Genomic DNA, 27,034 nt, shown 5'->3' with positions numbered 1-27,034 from the left:
CTAGCTTGGCAGAAGGCGGCCTTATGGGGGCGGGGGGTGGGGGTGGCAGCGGCGGGATGACAGAAGGCTCTTTGTTTGGCTGTGGATGTCAAATGGATCCGTTTGTTTCCATCCAGGATTCATCTGTGAATCCCTCCCTGCTGACAACGCACATCGTGTAGCAGCACAATACTCGCAACTCAGGAGAAATCATCGGCAAACAATCGCAAGATAATGCAAATTAATTCATTCACTGTCATGGACGAATTTACTTGTCTTTGCACAGTCCAGCCATTCAATCTCAGAAACGTATTTATATTTGTTTCAAATTTTTTCTAACGTTAGGGTAAAAGAGGGTCTGAAAATGTCTGGCAGAGAATGAGTTAACGTTTTCATATGCACATGAACCAACATATGGGGATAAAGTTGGACATTTACAAAAATAAAGTAATGTTTTTAATCGAAGTAAAGTCAAAATAGAAATTAATCTGACTGCAAAGTTATAATGTTTCAAAAATAGTATTTGTAGAATACAGGAATGAATGTGTCCAATTTAGAAAAGATGACATAATAATGCAGGGAAAATATGGGTCTCATGTGACAAAATTTGTGAGGGGGGGTTCATAAAAGCTCATAAAAATAGTAGGTCCTAATTCCGTATTATTAATATTATTTTTTTCAGAAAAACTAATAACCACACACTAATAACCACAAACTTATTTTTATGCCAGTAAAGTTACAACCCATTAAGTTGTGCTACAAGTTCAATTTAGTAACTTTTTAAAACGACCACTATATTAATTTATTGTGACTTAGACTTTCTACATGCAATATTATGCATTTTCCAGTCCGCCCAAATATTTGCCCCTAAAGTAGTAGTATCATATGCAAAACATAAAATAAATATAACATTATAATATACATGATACAACTTCACATGTATTTGACTGAGTGCACACAAACAAATGTAGTTTATAAAAAAAAATTAAATATTTATTTGTATTTTTCTCTCTTTTTTCAGTTTTCCATACATTGAGGTCAACATGAATTATAAGTTGTCGTATAAGGAGGATGCGACCAGTTCATTCATTATACCTTTAAACCTCGTTGCCTTCATGTACAAAATCATAAAATAAAATAAAAATCAAGAGCAAAGATGACACAAATCTAACTTATTTTTTTTACACATACAACAAAAAGTTAGGAAATAAAATCGTCAATTGCACGAAACACATTTTGTATCATTTGTGCCTTCTAGTCGGTCAACAACAACAAAAAATAAGTTTTTGTTAACAATTGTTTGCTTTGCACCCCCCGAAAAAAAACAATCGGAGGCGTAGAATTGTTCTTTTCCACATTTCCTTTTTTTACACAACATCCATCTCACATTTTGTATTTAGCAAAAGTGCTCATAGAAAAACAAAAATACAAATATACTGCACTCCAGAGTCAAACCTCGATGTGAGCTCATCCTTCCTTTCTTCTTTGCCTTTTTTTTTTGCCTTCCAGTGTCAGATTCCAGTGAAAGTCCGTGTAAATAAATTAATACAAAAGCAAATAAATACATAAATAAACACCCCTTTTACAAAAAAAAAATCTTTATTTGAAGGGTTAACTTGGCTATCTGCGGCATCCAGTGTGCAAAGCAAAAAAAGTCTGAGGAACCAAATGATGTCGCCTATCTGAGTGTGGGCACTGAGTGGACAAAATAATTGGGACACCTGATTGTGAACCAGTATTCACCTTGAAGCTAGCTGAGGATCAAACTCGCAACCCTCAACAATCGAACCACAGTTTAGTGTGACTGGTGTAAAATGTTATCGAAACTCCCAACGTGCACCAAAGACATGAAGAAGTGGTCATTTCGTGGTCATACTGTAAACCTGAAATCATCATCTATCCTTTAAAGACTGTGTAAAGTCAAGTCAAAGATTTTTTTTTTCTCCTAAATACATTAAACATGTTTCAAGATAATTGCTGAAAATGTATGAGGATATTGTACTGTGTTGCGGTGATATAGCGTTTTTCACCATTGCAGTTTACCTGATTTTTGGGTTAGGCTTCAAACGGGGCCCAGTGATGCGCTTCGGCACATTTATATATATCACCCCACCCTCCTTTAGAAGAAATTGAGTGCCTTGGTTCCAAATGAACATGCAGTTAACTCGCCAGCTATGCCTACACCCCAAAATGCATATTTCCTCCAGATAGTCTGTTGGCGTGGCCACTTAAACGCGGCTCGTGGTTGGCCATGAGTGCGCACGATTTATATTCAATTTATAGAATGCTGCCCTCCCAGAGCTTCCATTTACTTGTGGTTCCAAAAACTTGTAAAAGTAGAATTTTTACAGCCTTTAGCGATGAGCTTCTTCTCCATGTGGAATCATCTACATGATGGCAGACACCGTCTTCCAATTCAAGAGAAAGCGCCGCCTCTGCCACAGGCTGCAACCGCTTGATGCGCCAAGCCTCCCTTCGTCTCCTCGTCTCTCACACCAAAGATGGTGATAAATCGGGCCAAAACAATCCAACATGAATTTCCCTGATTTGAGATCGGAGCGGCCCAAACGTCCTTCCAAGCGGTCGAGATCATACACCACACACGCGGCAGGAATATCTGATAAGATTATCTTTGGAGCCATTGCGATAATCGGAGCGTCCTTATGATTTGCCGGGAGGGGAGGATTGGGGCTAAAATCGGGCGAATTATCCGGGCGTGTGAAACAAGCCATTTTTGCCACTTGCTGTCGACTGAAAATGACATCACAATTGCTCGCAACGCTCAGGTAACAACCAATCATGGCTCAGGTTCAGATAACAGATTTAGCTGTAATTGGCCGTTACCTGAGCAACCGTGATGTCATTTTCAGTTGACAGAAGTGACAAAATGGCTGCCACGTGAGATGGCTAAAAACAGGCGGATTTTGCTGCTTAACTCATACTCCACAAATGCGATATTAATCAGAATGCCGTGTTTTGACTAGTGGAGCAGCATACAACATGGTATTGTAAAGACATTTTTTGGGCCATTTTAAGACTCAAAATTTTCCATAGATGTGAATATGATTGTGAATTGTTTATCTGTGCGTTGCGTCTGACTTGCGATTGTTCCCCCCCCCCTTCTCTTGTCAAAAGTCAGCCTACCTGTGACGCTACTGATGAGAACCAGTATTGAAAATGAATGGCTGGCTCTAGTCTAACACCTGCTTGATGTTAATCATTGATGTTAATGCGCGTCCCAATACGTTTGTCCACACAGACACACAGAGACGTCCCCGCGCTGTACAGTATTTCAAAGATTTACTGGAATCTTTCCTGCTGCTTTTGCCTTCAGTTTGGCATCTCCTCTCTCTCTCGCGGCAATTTCCAAATAAAGTCCCTCAGAAAAGCCAAAAGCGGGTCGGAGGAACCGTGTGAGACAAGGAGGTCTTTTTGCTCTGTGTTTTAGGAGAACGCAAGACAAAGAAAGAATAGAATATAGAAGAAGTCTCTCTGCGGGACGGGACGCTCTGCTAGGACCCGTCCTCATCGGGCTTTCCCGGCGCGTAGTAGCCTGCCAGCTGCCGGAATCGCGGCCCCCAGTCACTGAGGTATGAGAAATCCTGCTCGGATGTGGTAGACAGTGTGTGGATGGAGCTGAGCGACAGGGCGGGTGAGCCGGTGCCCTCGAAGGCATACGTCTGGAACGAGTCATACGGCGGCACCGACAGATCGGCGTCGGCCTGCTCCACCTTTTTGCGGATGTAACCTTTGAATAGGGAGAAGTCAGCGGCCGAGCACACCTCCGCCGCCGCCACCACCCCCGCCCCGCTTGCTAATCGGTTCGCCTGCAACCACTGCGGCAGCGTGCGGATGTCCGGGACCGAGTCGGCGGCGGCGCTCTTGGTCTCGGGGAAGTCGTAGAGGTTCCTGAGTGCGCTCATGTCGTACGCCTGAGTGTCCTGCTCGCCGCCGCCCTCGTCGTTGTACTTGATGACGTTGTCCCGCATGTCCTCCTCGTCCTCAGCCATCCGTTGGCCTTTTCGGTGGCGTTTGAGGGTCAGGATGAGCAAGACGAGGACTGGAGGGGCCGGGAGGAGAAAGAAAAGGACGGTCAAAAGAAACATTTTTAGCCTCAAGTATGGAGGCTTTAATCATCGAGCCATCAGCCTTAAACCTTAAAAGGGAGACTCAATATAGAAAACCCGATGGGTCGTATACCAGGGGTGGGCAAGCTTTTCCGTTCAAGGGCCACATTTGATAATCAAAAAAGACAGATGGGCTGCGTCATCCGTAGATGATGTGTACGTCAAACATGTGTCATGGTCCCGTTATCTGTTTACAGTGTTGTCTTTTTGGTAGCGTGGGTGGGCAGAGTCTCCTCCGCATATTCCTTTTATCTTGCTTCGTAGTTCTTTATAAACTTTCGATTCTGTTTGGACTCTGTTTTTCTCGTTAATCTGTCTGACTTGTGCAGTGAAAGATTCTGTTCCTTTCATCGAGCTAGCCAGAGTTATTTTTTTTTACTTGCGTACTAAAGATTTGCTACTTATTTTTACTTTAGCGGCATCTATTTCCCATTGTTGCTCCGTCCATCTAATTTTGTTTGTTTCTATAAAACTGTATGTTTTGCATCAACACTTCTACTTTGGGATCTAACATTCAGCGTATTAGCACCATCTCAATTCTCTAATATAGTTCAGTAGTGGGATTGTATTACAGTAGAACCGTTTTTTCATATGCGGTAGTTTATGCCTTATTTGGTTTCTGACAGTTTCTTTCTGCTGAAATGTTGTCACAATTTTCGTACTTCCACTCGGCTTACTGCCCGTACCAAAATGTCCTTTTCCCAGAAGCGAACCTCATACACAGCATCTCATGTGCATGCACCACTTAATTGAGTGTTTTTTTTTTTTTTTTCATTCTACATTAAAAACACATGCATGACGGACTTTCCAATGAGCGCCACCATTGCAACTTTGATTTGACTTGTCTGGGAGCAAACACACAGCAGGAGGCTAAGGGGAGGGTATGGGCATTTCAGTGTATTGTTACGTTTTTCCATTTGAAATGCATGAGCATTGATTTTGCAGCTTCGCCCAAAAATATGATTTAAATGACTTAAAGGCGGGAGGGACGAGCTTTTTTTCAATACTCAGTCAAGGCTGAAGAAAGTAAAACTGTGAGGATGCATCAGCACTTTAAATGAGGCAAATAACTTTAAAGAGCAAAACATTACTTGTAATTACATCCATCCATCCATTATCCAAACCACTTATCCTCACTAATTACACATCAGAGATTAAATAAATAAATAAATGAAAGCATAGGAATGTTTTTTTTAATTTTTTTTTTAGTTCCATAGTAATTATTTATTTAAAAAAATATTGCTGGCTAAGTACAACTTTTAATTTAATTTGCAATTTCTAGTTAGGTTAAACTGATATAAATATTATTACAGTATTATAAATACAAGCAGTATCATTAATATTGGTGTTATTGCTGGCATCATATTTTAGTTGAGTTTAAAATATAAATTTAAAGCCAATTAAAACATCTGGACTTTATTTGGGATTAATCGGAGGCATTTTAAATGGTGTGCTGACTTCCATTTAACATGCGTTTGAAGGCACATTCCCGATCATATTATGACCATTTGACATTAATGGTGGAAAAAGGTTTGAAATAATATATTGTGGTATCATTTTTTTTCTCACCAAAAATATTTGAACAGGGGCTTGTAGACTACACACACATATGCACACCAAGGTAAGTTTAAGACATACAGTACAGCAGAAGTCCTTTTGATATCCAATATGAGCGGCATGATACAGTTAAAAACGAAATAATATCACATGATGTTATGCTGCATATTTGAACGTGCCACTGGTTACTTTGTGATACAGTTTGTCGAAGAAATACATATTTGTATTTCCACTTCAAAGGTTGGAGCACACTTCAAGCTTGCGTCACGCTGATATGATTCCAGTGTCTACAACGTGACATTCAAATTACCATTACTCTATAACGATCACTTTAGTTTTGCACTACACATTGTTTATTCCAAGCATATTGTTTAAAGCAGCTACAATTAATCTGTTTGAGTTGACTGGCATCCGGCTGCGTCCCATCTGTAGAATAGACCAATTAAAGGATGCCAGCAGAAAGAGATCACTACCCGGTGATTTTCAAGAATCAATGCCTGAAATTGCTGGCGGAGATAAAACGACTATAAATAAGATGGTCGGTTCAGGCCCAGGCGGATGCGCAGTCTTTGATGCTGTGAACCCGCCAACAACAAGCATTAACAGAAAGACAAACGGCACACATGCACACAGCAAAGCCATCGCCTCAGCTGTGTCCGGGGAATTTGCATACTGGCGTTGTTAGATGGAAAAGTTCAAGGCAGTCTTGGAAGTTCAAATCTTTCCATCATTTGCCTTCTGTCCTCAGGTGGGGGTGGCTGCCAATCATCTTATGAGTGAAAATACCACACTATAGCCTAAAAAGGAAGCATTACTGTAAATGAAAACTTGTGTTGTGGTCATTTGGACCATTTCAAAATACAATTTATTTATTTATATAATTTTTTTCGAGGAAAATTCTGCCTCTGAACATTTTTCACTTGACACATATGACCACATGACATTTGACCTCTGTTATGAGTAGACCCCAAAAAGATCTCAAGAAAAAAAAAAATAATAATAATATGCCCGAGAAGATGCAGTAGCGTTCTTTTTTTCAAGTGGCAGTGTAGGACCATTTTGGTCATTTCTACGGTCCTTCAAACATTAACTAAGGATTTTTTCAGCCTCTGAAGCATGTTCACTGAAACACATGACATTTGATTGGCATTCCCATTATGTAGTGACCCACAAAGACGTATCTAGAGCCAATGCCCGAAAAATATGTTCTTTAGTTTTTTAAGTGGCCATTTAAGGATCTTTTTGCCAATTTCTAGGGCTCCTGCAAAGAACAACTCGGCCCAGAAATTTTGTCCGATTTCCACTAAATTCCTGCCATTTGGAATACAATCATCTCAGCCGTTCCTGATAATAGCCACGATTTGTGTAAATGGTCTAAAAAGTCACTTTCCTGCTCACCTAAAGAGTCTTGTGAGGCTCGAGCCTGACTGAACTTGGAATGTGGAAGCCGCACACCAGTTCTCACTGATAACATCCAATCACTCTCCTCTCACATTGTTTGCTGGGCTCCACTGGGAAGGCCGTGCCTATAACAATTGTGTTTATTGTTCCCCGCCGTGAATGGGCCGAATTAATTGCCACGGGGTTTGGGGGGGAAACGGTCGCGTGGTAAATTGCGACCGCGCACCTCCGCGTATACTAAAACGGGCACGGTGGGTTCAGCCCTAATGAGGCGAGTGTCAGCAGGGAAAAAAACTCCCAACTCATTCGTATGTGCAGATGCTTCTTGTGCAAATAGACCGAGCGTGGCGGATTTAACCTTGTGAACAAACCTTCGCTGATAGCATGCCGGCGTCGCTGCCTATTAGCCACACAGACACTTGAACCGACGGCTATTGAAAAGGCAGTTAACTTAGAGGTTAGCATCAGTAGTGAACACTGTTGGGGATAACGCGTTACAAAAGTAACCCGTTACAGTCATATATTACATTTAGGCGGGAACAAAGTCATCGAGTTACTCATTATAGTTTTGGAATATTATAAAAGTTACCGATTCTTATAATGCTTTACATTATCGGGGCCACAGGACAAAATTAGACAATGTAGATTGCTAACCGAATCAATCATCACAATCTGAATCTCTGACTTGTCAAATGTAGTCAGGCGTCATCAATTGTACTTCAAAACATGAAAATAAATGCATCATCTCATTGATAATAGGAATACACATTGGCAATATAAACTTGTCTGTCCCGTGTGTGTAAATTTGTGTGAGTATGTTGATATTTTTTTTATGGTGTACAGTCTGGGATTGTTTATTTGTTGGACCAAATGTTAGCTCCGATATTTAGATTTAAAAAAAACCCAACATCTTACTCTTGATACAAATATTAGTCAGACAGTGATTTCCCACCATAGAGTCGAATTATTTAACACTAAATGTAAAAACACTTTACCACTTTACCGTTAACTTTACCATCTTTGGTTGCAAATCTCGCATTTTCATTTTAAAACACTGAAAGAATTATTAAATCGATCACCGATTAAAAAAAAAAAAAAAAAGCAATTTAAAAGTAACTTATTACTCTATGCAAACGGTAATATTGTAAAGAAATCTGTTACTTTCAAATGCAAGTAACTAGCATGATGAGATGTATTACATTTTGGAAGTAACACTGGTGGTGAATGGGCTAGGTGGTGGGTGACTTGAGTAACATTTAACTCAAAACATTCACCTTTTTGTTCATCCATGAAATAATTGATTGTTCAGTAAAATATTTAAAACTTGATAAAATGATACATACTTACAAATATATCTTATAAGTCCTGCTTTTTATTGAATTATTTCCCAAATTCCCCATCTTAATTTCCCAAGAAAATTTACTGGAAATCGTCCACCCATTTGCAACACAAGTAGGAACCTCATGGACCTGCTGCACTCCTCCACGCATGGCCTCGCATCCCTCCCGAGCGTGTGTACAGATGTTGCGATAAGCACTCCTGACAAGACGGTTAATTTGCCCCCGGGCTACGCTGCGCCGCCCTAGCCGGAAGTTCATCGCCAGCAGATGGGGAGTTAATTGGACTGGAAGCATGCAGATGCTGCTGTGCAGCGGCGGCGTGGATTCATCACACCGGGCCTTTCAACGGATGGACGGAGGAACACTTTGTTTGTAAAGTAATTAGGGAGAAATTTGTTTTCATTTTCAGCCGACAATTGATGTAACAGAAAGGTGGTTCCATCTCATGAGAGGGAAGATGCCTCATAGCTGCTGATAGCTGGTAGCTGCTGCTACCGCTGCTGTTGTTGTGTAACAACAAGTTACACACTGCAACCATGTGCACACACTCATAGAATAATTCATACATCCATTTTCTAGTGAGCTTTTCCTCATTAGGATCCTTAGTAACTCAGAGCCTATTCCACTTGATTTTGGGCGAGAGACCGGTATAGGTCGGACATCAGTCACTTAAAGGGATATTTTACACATTTATCAATTTTCAGCAGTAAAAATGTAATATTTTGTGTATATATTATTTTTCATGTACGCTACTTAACTTTAAGAATGTTGCCACTTGCTGTCGACTGAAAATGATAGCACGTGTTGAGGGCTCAGGTATTAACCAATCATGGCTCAAGGCTTCTTTATACTCCGCGGGCGACGTCCGAGTGCACATCGCTGCGGCAATGCCGTGCACACTTAGCCTTTATACTCACTCCCAACCCACACGCCTTGTTTTGAAAATGCGTTGCAGTTTAACTCCAAGTTGGAGGGTGTCACTACTGATATTAGCTGGAACACCACAGGGTGGCATTTCCTTTGCCTTTCGTGTCCAATTCCGGTCGCCGTTTCATACCGCCGAGCAACCTATAAAGCGACAACAATGGATATCGTGCCTGCTGCAACAAAAGGGACCTAGATGACTTGATGATGCATTTAACTGTGTCGCGAAATCAATCAGGAAGGTGGCGGCGAAGGTGCTCCGTGCGTGTGTAGGCTTCTGTACACACGTATAAGTGACATAACACCCACGCCGCTGCCTAACTCATTTTCTTTGTAGCAGCAACAAGCTACCTGATCAGTCCCAATATATATATATATATATATATATATATATATATATATCTATATATATATATATATATATATATATATATATATATATATATATATATATATATATATATATATATATATATACACTTTTACTAGGCATGGTTGATAGTTTATGGCACCTCACCACACAAAACTCTACTGAGCTAAAGCTCGACTGCTGCTGCTGCCCAATGTTAACGCTCCTGTGACTTCGGCCAATCTAAAGTGCTTTGCTAAGACGCTGCACTCCATTTTCTACCAATCAGTCAGCCTGAGTGACATTATAACACCGACAAGAACCACTCACTCGTTTAAACCGATACAAGCCTTTGTGGAAGATGCAGATAAAAGCAAAAGAGGGTAATAAAGTGCAAATGCTCATGTTTACATCCCTTGCGGTAATGTGAATATCATGCACGTTGATTTAGTGAGTGTGTTTCTTCTACTCACGCAGTTTAATTACAGATTACCCAATAGATATAAAATTGTTATTCCGCCACTGCTTGCGTCTTAAAAATATATCTAATGAGAACCAAAACAAAAGAAAAAAGATTTATGGTTAATATATGTATTCCATTTTATTGTCCTGAAAGGAAGACAAATCATTGATGTTGCACTTTCTTAAAATGAAAATAAGGTTTTTAATAATGACTTCTTTTTTTTTTTATAGCATTCATATCCTAAAAAGAAGACAAACTGTTGATATCCCAAAATGTATGGTACTGTGAATTATTAAATGTTTATTGTTATTCATCTCATTGCAACCACTATGTTGCTTAATTTTCAATTTTATTTTTAATGGTTAAAAAGGTTTTGCATACTAACATAAGAATAGTTCAGGATTACTGTACCTAATAAAGTGTCCTGTGAATGTGTACGTTATCCCCTGTTCTGAAATTTGTCAAAGTGGTGCCAGCAAACAGTATAATAGCGTTCTCAAAATAGCAGAAACTCCTTGAGTGGGCTAATCTAAAGTGCTATATTTGTGCATGTGCTTTGTTTCAAGCATCCCAAGTCCTTGAAATGCTTTTCATTTGGGGTGTTTGAGCTCATGTGGCCCGCAACACAAACACAAACAGTCACACAATTGTCTTGAAATGCCCGAAGAGGCTGCATCTGACTTATACGCAATGTGTTTGTGGAAGCTTTTAAAAAGGTGATGAATAAGTGATGCTCTGCTCCCGAGAAGATGTTCTGCTTAATGGAGGCATATTCATAAGACGTCTCGTTAGGACGAGCACTTTGCAAGACATGGATAGCGGTGTGAGTCACGCTTGCAAGCAGCGGGGTGTCGCCTCATCCATCATTCAGGTGGCGGCGTGCGCTCGCCTGTGGTGAAAAGACTATTCATAAAAAGTTCACACGGAACAACACCAAACCTCACCAGTCTCTGCGTGTAAAACGTGTTTGCATTTGTACGAGCATGTGTAAAGACGTGCCAGTGTCAAGCCTGTTGCTCCTTCACTTAATCTCAATAAGACAGAAGGTGGTATTGATGCTTACACAAGCTGCATCATAATAAAAGAGAGGGCTGTTTTGTTAGAAAAAGAAAAAAAATGCTTTGGTTAAGTGGTTAAATAGGCTAATGAAAATTGGAGTTGGAAGGAAAAGTTTGCTTTAAGTGAGGGTGCCACTTCACTACGGATCTCGCGTTGGTGGCTCAGGTGTTATGAAAGTAAAAAATAGCACTTCAAAAGCTATTTAATTTCAATTCGTATCCAAACATTTCTAAGCATTTGTAGTACCGAGAAATATTGTAAAGCTTTAATTTCCGTCCTTATGGGAGAGTCTCCCACTTATTGCAACACTGTAAAGAGGTTTGAAAATCAATGGGAGAATACGCTCGGCTGGCCTTGAAATACCAAGAGGACGCCAAGAACACTTACACACACATCCACGCTTACATATTTTCCAAGTTGTGTCTCATAAGCAGGGTGCACACATACGGATAAATGGAAAAAAACTGGGCACGTAGCTAGTCAAGGGTAGCAGAGGCTCAAATATTGGATTACTATGACAGATTATCCAATATTTGGGATGTTTCAAACCTGGTCCACACATGTCAACAATCGGGGGAAAATGTAAGAATGTTTACCCCTTTCAATTAAACTCAGGAAAGGCACGATTATTGTATGTCTCTTAAAGATTGCCCTGAAAGATTATTGTGGTGTGGTGTGGTGTGTCAAACCGGATTAAAATCAGCAAAAAACAGATCGGATGTCCTCCAAATGATTTTCCTCACTGATTATCCCATGGTGTGGAATGTGTGAAAAGTGCTAAACTCAATTCACAAAAAGGTAATCCAACAATCGTCCGACCGATTTAATCGAATCGTCCCTACAAACTAAGCAAGTGTGCTTACCCATCCATCAGCCACCCTTTTATCCTCTGTGCAAACCATACATACATGAGTTACCTCTTTCGGCTTACCGATCAGGATGAGCATGCACACCAGCAGTGCTATAAGTGCCCCGGGGCTGAGAGCTGCGCTCATTACATAGGCTGTGGCGTTGCAGGATTGGATGGCTCCCGCTGTAAAAGAAAGAAAGGGAAAGGGGGGGGGGGGGGAAATCACATTATATCCAGGCAAAGGCATTAGTCAGCTCAGTGGACACTGATTAAAGTAATCCAGAGTGGAATAGACAAGTTTACAGTATATTACAGTTTTGACCCTCCTTTGTGGCCTGGCCTTGTTTTTGGGGGCGATGCGCAGCTAACAAAATTGTGTGTGCGCACAAAGCAAAACGACACCGATGACCTTTCAGTGCGGCTGATGCTGATGGTGATGGTGATTGCTGTTAATGGTGCTCACCTGTGTCACAGCCGCAGATGTGAATGGTCAGGGTGCCCGTGGAGCTGAGCGAGGGGGGGCCGCTGTCGCCCACCAGGATGGGCAGGAAGTAGACGTTCTGCTCGTGGCGATTGAAGCCCGAGCGCTGCGTCCGGATGGCGGCGGTGGTGTCTGGGTTGGGTGGTAAAAGAGACCCATGATGCATTGTTGTCACAATTTGAAAGAAAATACCTATTGCTGTTCCGCCAATGTAAGACACCTTTAAGGTAGGTGGGCAATAGTTGCTGTGACAACGACAATGAGATGCTGTTTACCATCAACATGTTGTTAAAGCTCTTTTCGAACGGAACAACTTCTTCAAGATTCGCAGCATTTATCATGTGTTGCCTCCCGTATACAAATATGAATTCATGGGAGGAAATAAGCAGAATAAACAGAAATTAAACATCACCGCTTTGTGTATGAAGCCCGTCCTGCAGACTTAGATGGATGGCCGAGAATTCCTGCGGAGGCTTTGACAAATAGAGTCGGAGCAGCTTGGTGGGCACACTTGCATAGGAGATATCGAGCAATCCATCTTCCAGAACGCACATCACCATTATCCATGCCACACCGGTGCTCTTCTGGCACGTGACGAAGACAATCTCTCTTTTAGCGCTTGTGTATGGGAACATGATGCCCCTGAACTTGTCCTTTGGACTTTTACATGGCAGCTTTTGTCGTCCACTTCAAGGCTTCTCTCACAAAAAGTATAAAAACCAGTGAGGGGTTTTTCTGAGATGCTACCACTACTATTATTGATAAAATGTTTTTCATACATTATCTAATCGTGTATTTCTATGAATATAAACTCATTCATTGCCATTGACGAATGTACTTGTCTTTTCACAGTCCGGCTATTTAATCCCAGAAATTGAGGGAACAGAACAGTTTGTTTTTTAAACATTTGCTGTACATTAAAAATAAATTGATGTAAAACTCAAAGTAAAAACAGACAAAATCCAGTCGATACATGTTTTGGAAGTGTGGAATGAGAGAAATAAAGTAAGAGAATGTGCATCTGATTAGGATGCCTCCTGGACGCCTCCCTGGTGAGGTGTTCCGGGCATGTCCCACCGGCAGGAGACCCCGAGGACGACCCAGAACACGCTGGAGAGACTATGTCTCCCGGCTTCCTGGGAACGCCTTGGGATCCTTCCGGAAGAGCTGGAGGATGTTGCTGGGGAGAGGGAAGTCTGGGCTTCCCTGCTGAAGCTGCTGCCTCCGCGACCCGACTTCGGATAAGCGGGAGATAATGGATGGATGGATGGAAGTAAGAGAATGATTAAATATTATTTAATCTAATCAAGCAAAGTAACTTTTGTTGCCACAAGCGGCGTGTCAAGAATCAGCCAAGTTTGTCGTGCTGATGTTTGCGACTGACGACCACTGACAACATTAAGAGTGTTTATCAGAACGACCGTGTTGGTGATAGGTAGGTGAGGTGGGGGGGGGGTCTCTTTTTTTTTATCTTCTCTTCATCATGGTGTGTGCAGAGGCTTCTCAGACGGCATGAGGAGGAAGATGCGACAGATTGAAAGTGACAGGTTGACAATTGCGTCCACCAGCGGAGACACGGGAGAAGCCAATAACGAGAACGGGTGGGAGGATTTTCTGTGTGATGTGTGCCCCCCCCCCCCCCCCCCCCCCCACACACACACACACTTAGATATGCAAGGCTCACTGTATTGTGGATGTTTTTGATTATCTTCCGTGGCCTACCATATATAAAATGTAAACAAACATGTGCGTCGGGTCGGTGCTATGTGCGACCTTTATGTATACTTAATCACACGCATACACACCGTGCCACGCTAGCACAGAAGGAAATAACACCCGCTGATGGATGTGCGCAAGTATGAATGCGTGTGTATACACAGCTGGAGGAAGCTTGAGGGATGCATCTACCTGCCCATTTGTGCGTGCGTGCAGGTTCACGGTCAGGCTGCGGCGGGCCTCGCTCGCTACCTTAGCCAGCGCGGTGACATTTCCCCATAGCTCAGGCTGCTCCCGTGACATTTCCCGGTGTCACATCAATCTTGATTTAGCCGCGTGTCACGTTGGCTTAAGTCTGCGCCTTTAATCAAGGATCTGCCCACGTGGACGACGCGAACCGGGCAAAAGAATGTGTGCCGCGGTTATAAACGGCGTCTCATCTGAAGTTAGCGAAAACTCAATCGGCCGCTCAGGGTGTTTATTTAGGTGAGTTGGCAGTCATACTTGTTAGGGGAATAGTTGTTGTCATTTGGGCTGTGCTTTGCGTAATTCTACACGCAACAACTTGGGGAACTGGGTCGTTATGTCTCCAAGAAGAACAACAAGCTTGAAGGGGACATGTTATGTAGAATGTACTTTTTTTTAAATGTTTTTATTTTTATTCTTTAAACTTATGTTTTATTGCGTTTTTTTCCCATAACAGCAACAAACTAAACAGACAAAACTACCAATTCACAGTGTACGGGCGAACATACATTTACTAATATAACACATTCATACATCGAGTCTCTATTGTCCCATGGTGATGTCATTGTCCTCCTTCATTTGTTCTATAATTCGTCCATTTTTTCCATTTTTCCATTTTGTCTTCCAACTGAGCCTCTTGTTTTCGTATTCGGTGTGTGACTCTCTCCATTACAAATAGTTCTTCCACAGTGCACATCCACTCATCCACGGTTGGTGAGTCAGTTTTGTACCATAATCTTGTGATCACTTTTTTGCTTGCTAATAAAAGCACTTTAACAAGATACTCATCTTCTTTCTGCACTATGTCCCGTGGTAAGTTCCCTAAATAGAGTACCTTGCATGTTTTCTGTATTTCATAGCCCATTATCTTCCTTATAGCACACCAAATTCCATCCCGATATACTTGTAATCATTGACAAAACCAGAATATATGTGCATGGTCAACATCTATGTGACCGCATAATCTCCAGCATGTTTGTTGGGTGGCTACTATTTCCTTCCTAATTTTGTGGGTAGTAAAAAAATCTAACCATGTTTTTCCAATTAAATTCCCTCCAGATCCTGGAGCTGGTGGATGCTTAAAATCTTTGCTTCTCTTTCCAATTTATATTTTCCAACAATCACATTCCATATTTCTATTGTAGTTTTGGTTATTGCTCCCAATTTGCTACTTAGAATTTTCAACAGCACCTTGTGTGCTATTAAATTCTGTATCTCAGTGTCAGTCATCCCTAATTCTATATTTTTTCCATTTTGTAACATACCCATCCTTGCACCAGTATATCAAGGGCCTAATTTGCGCAGCGTAAAAGTATTCCTGGAGTCCTGGCAAAGCCAGTCCGCCCTTGCCTTTTGGAAGCTGCAGAGTTTTGTATCCGACCCTGGGTTTTTTCCCTCCCCATATGAACCACGATATCCACTTGTCCCATTCCACAAATTGTTTTTTCGGAACCAGCACAGGCAGGGACTGGAACAGGTATAACAGCTTTGGCAGAACATTTATCTTAACCACCTCTATCCTTGAGCTCGTATCAAAAAACATATTTGGCCACTTCTCCAAATCCTTCCTAATTTCTGGGTTTATTTTTGCATAGTTCGCATCAAATAGTTTATCCATTTCTTTCACTATCTTTACTCCTAAATACTTTATGGAATTCCCTCTCCAATTAATTTTGTATACGTCCTTTCTTTCACTATATTTACTCCTAAAATACTTTATGGAATTCCCTCTCCAATTAATTTTGTATACGTCCTTTATTGCCCGGGATGGCACAAAATTTATCGACAGGACTTGCGTTTTTGTAACATTTACTTACGTAGCCTGAATATCTGCCGTACATTTCTAAGAGCTTCATCAGTTTAGGAAAGCTTGTGTCAAGTTGAGTTAGATAAATCAATATATCATCAGCAAACAACCCTATCTTATGTTCCTCGTCCCTTATGGTCACCCCTTTTACATCTTCTTCTTGTCTAATCATTTGTGCCAAAGGCTCAATAAACAATGCGAAGAGGCTCGGAGAGAGGCCACATCCTTGCCTTGTACCTCTTTCTAAGGTGAATCGTCCTGTCAAGCCACCATTTATTTTCATCCTCGCTTGAGGTTCCTGATAAAATGATCTAATACAATTCACTGATTCTTCATTAAATCCAAATCTCCTAAGTACTTTGCACAGAAACGTCCAATTCACACTGTCGAAAACCTATATTAACCAAAAGTGCAGTTTCTCCCTTGCTATATACATTCTCTATTACGTGTAGGCTCCGTCTTATATTATCTTGTGTTTGTCTTCCTTTAATAAAGACTGTCTGATCTTCATTGATCAAGTCCTGCATCAATGTCTCCAGCCTCTTGGCTATATAATGGAGGTATAAATTGTATAGTCCACATTCAAAAGTGATATAGGTTTATAGTTATGGCAATGCTCTTTATTTTTCCCTTCCTTCAGAATAACAGTGATAATGGCATCTTTCCACGAGGGAGGTATCTTCCCAACCCTAAGACTATAGTTAAATGAATCTTTCAAAAATTGAGTTAGTTCACGTCTAAATGTTTTAAAGAAGGAGGCTCCAGAGCCGTCCATTGCCGGTGATTTTCCCGATTTCATCTGACTTATTTCTTTTTGAATCTCTTCTGCTGTCATTTCTGATGTCAACATTGCATTCTGCTCCGAACCTATGTTTGGTAATTCCAAGTTATCTAAGAATTCCATAACGCGTTCTTCGCCCACAAGAGGTGGTTGTGAGTATGATTCGCGATAATACGTCTCAAATACCCTCTGTATATCCTCTGGTTCATATGAGATTGTATTAGTGCTTGGGTCCATTACTTGGACTATGGCATTGTTCAATTTCCTAACAATGCCAAACCAAACAACTATTAAGTAGAATTGTCAAATTATTTTTTTTTGTGGAAACCATCGTGTCATACACATTTTAGTGAGCTACAATCATCTCTATTGAAGCCAATCAAGAGCCCATACATATTTACATCATCGCAAGTTTGTCGTATTTTTCTTGTCAACTTGCTGCAAATACAGTATAGCTTTGATTGTGCTCGAAAAGAACCGTAAAATATGCTCATTACATGAAACAATCCAAGAGAAATAGAGTTTAAAAGTCATATATATTTATTGTTATTATAGGTTTTTCAAGTTACAAGATGTTGTACGGCTTTTGCCTCGACTTACCAGTAAAAATATGAAATTTGAGTGCTGTGAGGTGGTAGAGAACTCAACACATCTCACCTCACAACAAGCACCCTTTTGGCAGTGTGGAAAATGTTTGAAAAAAGAGGCTTCCCAGCTGTTAATTGCCACTCCTAGTTGAAGTTTACTGTCAAACTAAATATTAAATAAAGGGAATTACATGTTGTGTAGTTAAAACAACCAAATAGCTGCGCTTTAGAAAAGTCATCTTAGCATTAGTGTCACGGAGTTACAAACCTTTTAGCAACAAATACAGAAAACAATACTCACAGAAATATATTTTTTATACTCTGCAAAGAATGATTAATATTACTGTGGCATACTGAACAAGTGTCTTTGCCATTATTCTGCTCCTAGGGGACCAAGGTAGGCACACACGAAAGGAGCAACACAAGGTCCAGTGAATAGAAGCAAAAATGTCCTTTTTGGACTCTGGAATGGATGAGTGGCATTTCCATTCATTTCAAAGGAGAAAGATGAGTTAACTCATTCACTGCCAGACATTTTCAGACCCTCTTTTACCCTAACGTTTGAAAGAATGTGAAAAAAATATATAAATAAATTCCTGGGATTGAATGGCTGGACTGTAAAGACAAGTAAATTTGTCAATGGCAGTGAATGACTTAAGATACACGTGTTTTGAGTGAACGTTTTTCGAGTTACAAGCAGTTACACACATGGTCACGGAACAAATTCAACTATCTCACGCCACCACTGTATTGCCGTAGCAAGTATTCAAAGTATTCAAAGCTGCCATCGTTGAAAGTAACAAGTTGCGTGAGTCTGGAGAATATTTAACTGGCAACAACAGCTCACAGAGCAACATCCACACTAATGATGCGCCGCTTTCCTCAAATGCACAGTCTCTATTCTCCTCAACCAGAAACTCTCACCTTTGATGTCCCACAGGTCAAAGTGTCGATTGCCGGAGGCTTCCGGGGCTAGCGTGAAGTAGAAGTGATGTCCGGTCTGCGGCTCATCTTTGTCCACCACACTGATGGTGTGAATTATCTACGGAGAGGACATGCGGAAGATAAAATGGCTTGTGAGAAAGGTTACAGACAGACAATGGTTGGATCCACATAGAGTAAACAAAACCACCACGATTTAGAGACAACTTGAATGAAGCCTGAGTAGATTTTGGAGTCCAAAGGCCTTCATTGAAAGTGTCAGCTGAGCAGGTCTAAAGTCAGCAAAGTATTTCTAAAGAAATCTGCATTATAAAAAAAAAAAAGATACGGGCCAAACTCTTAAAACACCTCACTGAAAGGCTTCCCGGAACATAAAGCAACAGAAATCTTCACTCAGGCTGCCACATGCACTTTAGCCAGAAGCAAAATGCAACTGCAATATAAAAGGATGGGAGAAAATGAAAGGCACAAAACGCATTCAACATTCAAAGATAAAACTCAACTGTGATCCAATTTGGAGAACTCTGCGTGGACACAATGCGGTGAGATACAATTCGCGGTGAGCTGAACAGACATCAAAACATCCCCGGAGAGGCTCTGTGACAATTCATCCTCCTACTCTGAGGACGACACCCGTTCCTCTGCAGGCTCACATCGCAGTTGGCCAAAAACTCCTCGGTGCAACGTCTTCCGTGTGCCAAAATGAAGACACAAGTGTATACGCAAAAAATAAATAAAATAAAATAAACTGTACATATTTTTTTCTTGCATTTTCAAACAATTTCAATGCTGCAAATGCCAAATGGATGTGTCGTTTGACATTTTTTAAAAAACATTCATACTTCCACTTTATATAATTTGGGGTCTTCAATTAAAATAACATCTGTGGTTTTAGAATGCATGAGGAGGCCAGACCTCCCGTTGGAAACGGGCGAACGAGGGAGAACATGAGATTCGAACCCCAACCCATTTTCCAACTTTTAACGAACCAAAGACAATGGTGACCTCATCTCAATTTAGTCACTAAATGACTTACTCAGTGTCAAATATGGATTTGTGGATTGGAAAACAGTGTGTATTTATTCAATAAGTAGTCCCTTTATTGATTCAAATGAGACTTTGAAGAATTGCATTGGGTGTACAGTTTACATGTTTCCTTTTTGTTTTTATTACTTCATTTGATTCAAATTCTAAACTGACACGTGACTCAAGGAACAAAGCTGGTATACAGGAATCTCCAAGTTGCATTTCAAACGCACAACCTCACAACGGGGAAGGGCATGTCATCACCCTCATTTGTCACCAGGGTCAAAGAAGCGCTCAAAGTGTTTTTATTCTATTAATGGTATAGTGGATAACTTATTTTCATATTTGTACTTTATTTGTATTTATCATAAAAAATAGGTGAGTGTGTCAGTTGGGACATGATGCATAGACAAGTCTGAGATTAAAAACAGAGTTGGTTTGAAAAAGCATGTTAAAATTCCTTAATACATGCCCTGCACTCTTAATAAAGACTTGATTAATTTGCCTTTTTTTTTCCCACATGGCAAAATAGTGTCTGAATGCAAAGAAACTGAAGGCCCCCGAATCCTCATTTCCTTATTTGCTCTCAGAGATTTTCCCGCCATCTGAACTTGCCAAGTTGGTTGATTCCCGTACCAGACCTCACTGAAATACACTGTCTGACGTTTCATTAAGCCGCATCCTGTCCCAGTAGACTGAACGGATTGGCATTGAACCAGAGGGCAAGTGCGATTGATGATTTAATGGCAACTGATTCTACGCCAGCTGTGTTAAAACCAGCTTGGCGAACCGCTACACATAGCCAACGACCCTTCTCTTATGAAGACGTTTGGAAAACAACACTTTAATAAACGTGTAAGTCCCTCAATGCGTGCCAATATTTGTTGTGTGATCCCTCACACGCAAACAACAAACTCCAGCGCTCCTCTGTGATCCATACAAGCGAAAAAGTCTTTGCCAAAGCAGACCTGATCTCATCTTCTCATCATTCTCCAAAGCCCTTTCAGGCTCATGTGATTTCCAAGTCAAAAAGTGGGGGAGGGGGTTAAGCATCATAAGCAGGAGTTTTGTCACCAACCGAGACTAATATCTTTGAAGAAATGTATGAAGTGAGCCTTGATCTGTTTTTGGCGTCAGAGTCCTCAGCTGGGGCGCTACTCTTAAGTCGCCATCTGCGGCTTTAGCCAAACTTTCTGCGAGGTAAACCACCACCATTCTGAACAAGGTTGCAAAGAAAAATCTTAATGAGCTTCTGCATAAATGTAATAAGATGACTCTACACTGAAACAACTGAATTTACTCTATTTTATTGCGTGGTTGCATGAACTAAAATCATCTTGATCCAGTCACATTTTTTAAGCAGACTATACCTCTACTTCAAAATACATCTGGATCCAAATGACTTTGTTTTGTGCAACCGCTTGATGAAATAAAACCCAGTTTTATTTATAGATGAGTCCTTTCACCCTTACGCACTATACTTGTACTTTTTACAGGACGAGAATGACGGAAGAGGAGGCGAGTGCGGATTGTGTGGGAGTTTATCGAGTAGCTCGCGCAGCTCCCTCAAGCACAATCACCTAATTAGATTTCTATCCGCTGCTCCCCTTTCTTGACCCCCTTAAATCTCCTCATTCGGCTGGAAAGCTTGAGGGGGAGACTTTCCCAAAAGTGCAGCCCGCCTGCTCAGGACCCGTCTGACCGTTCAAGGTTGCGGGAGGAAGGGAAGGCATTTCCATTTCAGGGGAGCCACGGGAGGTAGCCAATAAATGAATACCAAGACATCAAATGATATAAGGGACATTCATCTCTGAAGGCTTTTGTCAATACAATCTCGAGTGGCAGTCACAAATATTCTTGTTAGCCTTAAAACCATCAGTTTTGTAGTTATTTTGTTTTCTTTTTTTTTGGTCTTGTCTGAAAAAACGCATACAGTTTACACATAGTTATTTTGAGCTGATTTTACCAATTTTGTTAGTCACTTCATAGCATTATCCAAGCTTTACGAAAATATTGTTTCAATAACGTTTACCGCTAATTTAATAAAAGATGGAAACTGTTTTGTGCACATTTTTCCCGTTGTCCCAAGTTATAAAAAATGTGTATTATATGTAACTGACAGTAAATTTTCATGTATACTTGCATTCAAGTACATTTCCTGTATGTACTTTTTTTTCCTTTTAGTTAATGGAGTTAAATACCTTTAAGGACCAAAATAAAAATAAATGATTAAACATGTCACTCATGATTAGCTACACCTCACTGAGCCATAGCCGTTTGGCTTAACCCCTTTACCCCCGTATTGTGAAACTGACAGTACAACACAGTGCAGTGTGACGGCATTTATTATCCTACGAAATAACTGCTAAAGTTAACGTTACCACACAACTGTTGTCTGCGCATCAGAGGACATATTCATTTGCTAATGAAGCTTTACTTGGTGCGGCTGCCCTTGTTTGTCGCCACTGATATGAATCTATTAAAACTAGCAATGACCTGGATGAGTCTCAAGTCGTTAACATTCATCTAACATTTGACTCGTACGCTAGCATCCGCAGCGACGCAGTACATCACCGGAGCCACCGACAGAAGCGCCGTGTTGTCAGGTTCTGGCTTTGTCGGCCCAATCTTTTGAGCGTTTGTTTGTTTCGCTGGTCCGATGCGCTATTAAATTTCTCATGTATGAACTGATGTCATGAGCGAGTTTCAGACAAGCCTCACATTATTTATTTATTTTTTTTACACTGAGCCGTCCATTGGATGCTGGTGACACCACGGTCAAACGGAGGTAATCTGTCACTGTGACCCACTCGGCTCGGCTGTGAGACGGCACAACCGAGCTGACAGGTTTGACGTGACCTCAGGTCACGCTTAGTGTTTGGCTTGCCAGCCGGGCCACTTTTATGCACACATGCCCGCTGTATGATATCTGTCCCTCCGCATCCAGTCAGGGAAATACCAAGAGGTGGGCGAAGCATGGCGGGAATCCTGCGCGCCCTTGGTCAATTTGCAGAACATTTAGGAGAACCACGAGAATATGCTAACTCCATATAAAAATGTCTGAGCTGAGATTTGAAACCTAGAAATTGTGATGTGACACAGACATGCTAGCCACATGCGTCACTGTGCCGCCCACTCAAAAATCAATATTGCTCATAATGTGTGTGACAGAATTTGGAAATGGTATTTCAGTCAATTATTTCGCCTCTCCCATTACACCAATTGCTATTGTATTTTAGATTTTTGGAAACCCTGATTAGTCACATTTAAAGTAGAAGAACTTAATTCTGAATAGGTGGAATGAGCAACACAGCTGAACATGTCAATTGTTACGTTGTATTGCTAGATATGCTACAACACAGAGCTTTACTATCTCAGAGGGAAAATAATTATGGTTCAAAACTTTTTGGAGGATTTCATGCATGTTAGAAAATTAAAGGTTTGGCTAGGGTTTATGTTTACATGTTATTTATTTAATTTGCTTGGGTTACGGTTTGGGATAGGATTAGGCAAAGGCGGGGGACGGTGCCATAACACCGCCCCCCTGTCCCCATACCCCCCCTTGAGGAACTAGCTGGATGGAGCTTGATTGAATAAAGCTTGTTGGGGGTGCCAGCTGTCAGACCATTTGAAATGCACATTAAAAGTGAAATTACTTTTATGCATAAAGCTGAAAGTGCACCGGGCTGAAAAATAGAGAGAAAAAGGGACTCTCAGTAGTTAAAGGACTTGCCATTCCTTCAGCTTGAAAAATGTTACCGCTCAGCCGCATAGACTGTGAAAAATGATGTGATAGCATTGAGAGAAAAGTTTTATCTTTCACATTCATCAAATAAATAGGAAAAGAACATACCAGCAACAAACAATAAAAGCCCATGAGTCTGAAATTTGGCACTAGAAAGCTTTCTTTGTCAAAGCTAACTCACCTGACTAATCTACAAAGGATGAAGAGAGGCACTTGGACTTTTCTTGTTGATATTCAAGATATTCACCTTGATTCCAAATGGTTTCTTCAGTTCAGAACGTTCAGGTGTGGAGTCACCATTTATGACTCTGGTCTGCATAGCAACCGTCATTCATTTGAAATGCCACAAAACAACTTTTCCTGTGGAGTGAGAACATCTTTGGAGGAGAGATGTCAGGCAATTACAACAATCTCCTGAAATCCCTCCACCCAATGACTGTCTCTCACATCTAAATATTTTGAAACGAAGAAGCCTTTTGGAGTCCAGTGCCCTCAATGTAACCTTTGCTGATTAACATGACCTGGATAACTGAGAACATACACTGCCTATACTCACTCGACGAGCTCTGACTCCCAAAGACTTGCGAGAACATTGACAAAATCCCATCTTATAATCACTCTAGAAGACTATAGTATAGATACTGTAGATGCAGACTAGAATTCAACTTGCGCGATGCATCACGATGGAGCCATGTGCTGCACTCCAGGAGACAGTCTCGGCCCATTTGCAGCGACAACATGGATGCCAGGAGCATCCTTCTGTGAAAAAGTTTGGAAACTCATTGCAGGCAATTTGACAGTTGATTTGGTTTGCGTTGATGTGAAATATAGCAGGTGTTGTGTGGGCTCTAATACATTCTGCCAGCGTCTCAGGCCTCAGACGCTCGGCACGCAAACAAAAGCGGCGCGGATGCTTTCAAACGTGTATTTATTTATTTATTTATTTGTGCTTTTCACAGTAGCCAGATGGAATGTAGAGGAGTGAACATTCTCAGGGTGCGCGAGGCTCGGAGGAGAAGCTCATCAGATTTATTTGACTTTTACTTGAAGTGAAGGAAATATTTTCTTCATTTATGACAGTTTCAATGAGAAGTTGGCCTTTGTGATTCCAAACGAATGCTGGCAGATTTCTTTTGGTAACTCATTCGTAAGGAAAAATACAGTAAAACCTCTAAGGTTGAACACAAGGTTTTAGCAACAATTTTTACTCAAGAAATAATGGAAACTAAAGGGACGGACGGCATCATAAAACCTTCATTGTAAAAGTATAGTTAAAGTATGTTACTCATGCATGCCCTGTGATTGGCTGGCAACCAATTCAGGGTGTCCCCCGCCTACTGCCCGAAGACTGCTGGGATAGGCTTCAGCACTCCCCGTGACCCTTGTGAGGATAAGCGGTATAGATAATGGATGGACAGAAGTATGTTACTCATGTTTTTGAATCAGTTTATACTGATCTTATCTCGGTTAATTGTCTTCCGAAAGACTCAAGCTCCTTCTGGACTGGGCCTGTGAATGCGGTCTATGATCTGGTCGTGGTGCAGACGGCTTCTTGAGTTGGCATTTCCTCACCTGGTATTTTTAATATGTAATGTGTTTAATTTAACTGAATAGCAGCATTTTGTCTTCCCTGTCCTTAACCAATTTTCTCTGCTATGAAGACCTGCGAGCACTACCAATGCCCTCGGCCTAAATCATACAGCATTTCTGTCGGACCCCCGTTACCTATGAAAATAATAGGGAGGGGGAAAAAGCATTGTTTTCCCTCAGGCCGCCTCCTGTGAATTCCCCTGAGACTGAAAATGAGTGCTGGAAAGCCATTCGCCAAAGGCAAATACATTTTCATTCAATCCCAGCAGCAGCAGTAGCCATCTCCACAACACCATAAAAAGCCAGAACAGACAGGTAAAAATTGATGCGAATAACCTTTCATATGCACCCCGCCTTTCCGTCACCCCTCACAGGTGCCTACAGTTGCTAGGTAGGCATTTCCCTGTATTTATATGAATAGCTTGCACAATGTGTTTTTGGTGCAGGACATCTAATTGACTCTGTGTGATTAGGAGCTGAAGGTTAATGCAGGCTTCCTCTGGAGGGGGAGAGATGGAGGTGGAAGGAAAAAAAAGTGGTAGGTGACGGTGGGAATTGGGAAATGTAAGCATTTTAAATCCCTGTGGATCAAGAGGAGCACAGACCTGAGCCTCATTACACATGTAAATACGGCATCCAGCATGGAGGATTTTTAAGCCTTGTTTTTTTAATTACCCCTTTCTTTTGAACATGTAATTGGGTCCAAGTTAGCCCAGGGCATTTTGACTGTGTGTAAGTGTGTGTGTGGGGGGGTGCATGCGTGTGTGTGTGGAGCATAAAACACCCAAATAACCCTTTGAATTTTTCATGTTTTATCAGCAAAAAGAGCAGGAACCCGTCAAAGTGGAAATGGTCTCACCTATGCCCGTGACTTTTCATGCTGTTTCATGCCCCAAAACAACTTCTTGAATCATGTTTTTTTGTGTAGCTCGCACCTCCTGCTCTGTTTTGTTGCATCTGTTTAGCACATAGACATTTACAACCACCAACCACAGCATTAGATAGACTTGCTAATGAGATCCAGTCATAAACATTTCAGGCCGGTTTTCACAAGCAGCATTTAAAGTGGAAATCAACCCAAACATATTCAAGAATATGTTCTATGCAATGCAGGCCCACTAGTTGAAACACGGCATTCTGATTAATATTGCGTTTGTGGAATATGAGTTAAGCAGAAAAATACACCCGTTTTTAGCCATCTCAGGGGTCGGCCATTTTGTCATTTCTGTCGATTGAAAATGACATCACAACTACTCAGGGCTCAGGTAACGACCAAACACGGCTCAGCTTCAGGAAACAGGTCAGCCATGATTGGTCGTTACCTGAGTCCTGAGTAGTTGTGATGTCATTTTCAGTCGACATAAGTGACAGAATGGCCATCCCAGAGATGGCTAAAAACGAGTGGATTAACTCTTATTCCACAAATGCAATATTTATCAGAATACCTTGTTTGAACTAGTGGGCTTGCATAGAACATATTACTTAAAACATATGTTTGGGTTGACTTCCACTTTGAGATATTGAAATCGCAATTAATAAACCGATTATTTATTGATTTCAAAGCATAGTATTTATTCAACTACTAAAACGGAACTATTCAAAACTACAATCATAGCCTCATGCCCATTTATCACTGAACATTTAACACTTTATTTTTCAAGATTATTATTTCTGTCAAGTGTAAAATGACCTTGTATCATGTGAAATTCAAGCCTCTTGCATTTTCATTCCGCTACATCCACACCTTTGCTGCCTTGCATTTTTGCACACAATCAAACTGTGCTTACGCATCTTCCTTATCGCTTTATCATATTTATTTTTATCTTATTTTGTTGTTCTTTGTTTTTATTTTCACAAGCCTTGGGATTTACTGGGCTAACCTGGGACCTCGGGGATCATATATGGTGCCGTATCACGTGGAAGAGTGTGTTGGTGTGTTGGAATGCCTTGAATCCTTGAAAATTCAACTTCCAGAATTTAAAATAGCATCAAAGTAAAATAAGAATACACTAGAATAATAGCAATAAAAAACAATAAGTAAAAACAAATACCAGCTGGTCCTGC

General features: G+C 41.0%; 1 protein-coding gene across 3 annotated transcripts in view; it reads right to left on the bottom strand.

Moving 5' to 3' along the window:
• Positions 1–995: 995 nt before the first annotated feature.
• Positions 996–27,034, bottom strand: part of cdh22 (cadherin 22) — a 197,201-nt gene continuing 171,162 nt past the window's right edge. For all 3 annotated transcript variants that reach the window (XM_086040608.1, XM_086040609.1, XM_086040607.1), the window contains 4 exons: positions 18,592–18,709; positions 12,513–12,662; positions 12,131–12,232; positions 996–4,039 (listed from right to left, as the gene is read on the bottom strand). In XM_086040608.1, the coding sequence (XP_085896734.1) occupies positions 3,492–4,039; positions 12,131–12,232; positions 12,513–12,662; positions 18,592–18,709 (918 nt within the window). In that variant the 3' untranslated portion in view covers positions 996–3,491. The remainder of the gene's footprint in view (positions 4,040–12,130; positions 12,233–12,512; positions 12,663–18,591; positions 18,710–27,034) is intronic.

The sequence above is a fragment of the Filicampus tigris genome, chromosome 9 (assembly GCF_054856515.1).
Source record: "Filicampus tigris isolate MCC_2025a chromosome 9, RoL_Ftig_1.0, whole genome shotgun sequence".
Classification (NCBI taxonomy): Eukaryota; Metazoa; Chordata; class Actinopteri; order Syngnathiformes; family Syngnathidae; genus Filicampus; species Filicampus tigris.
This window is presented reverse-complemented; position numbering and strand designations above follow the sequence as displayed.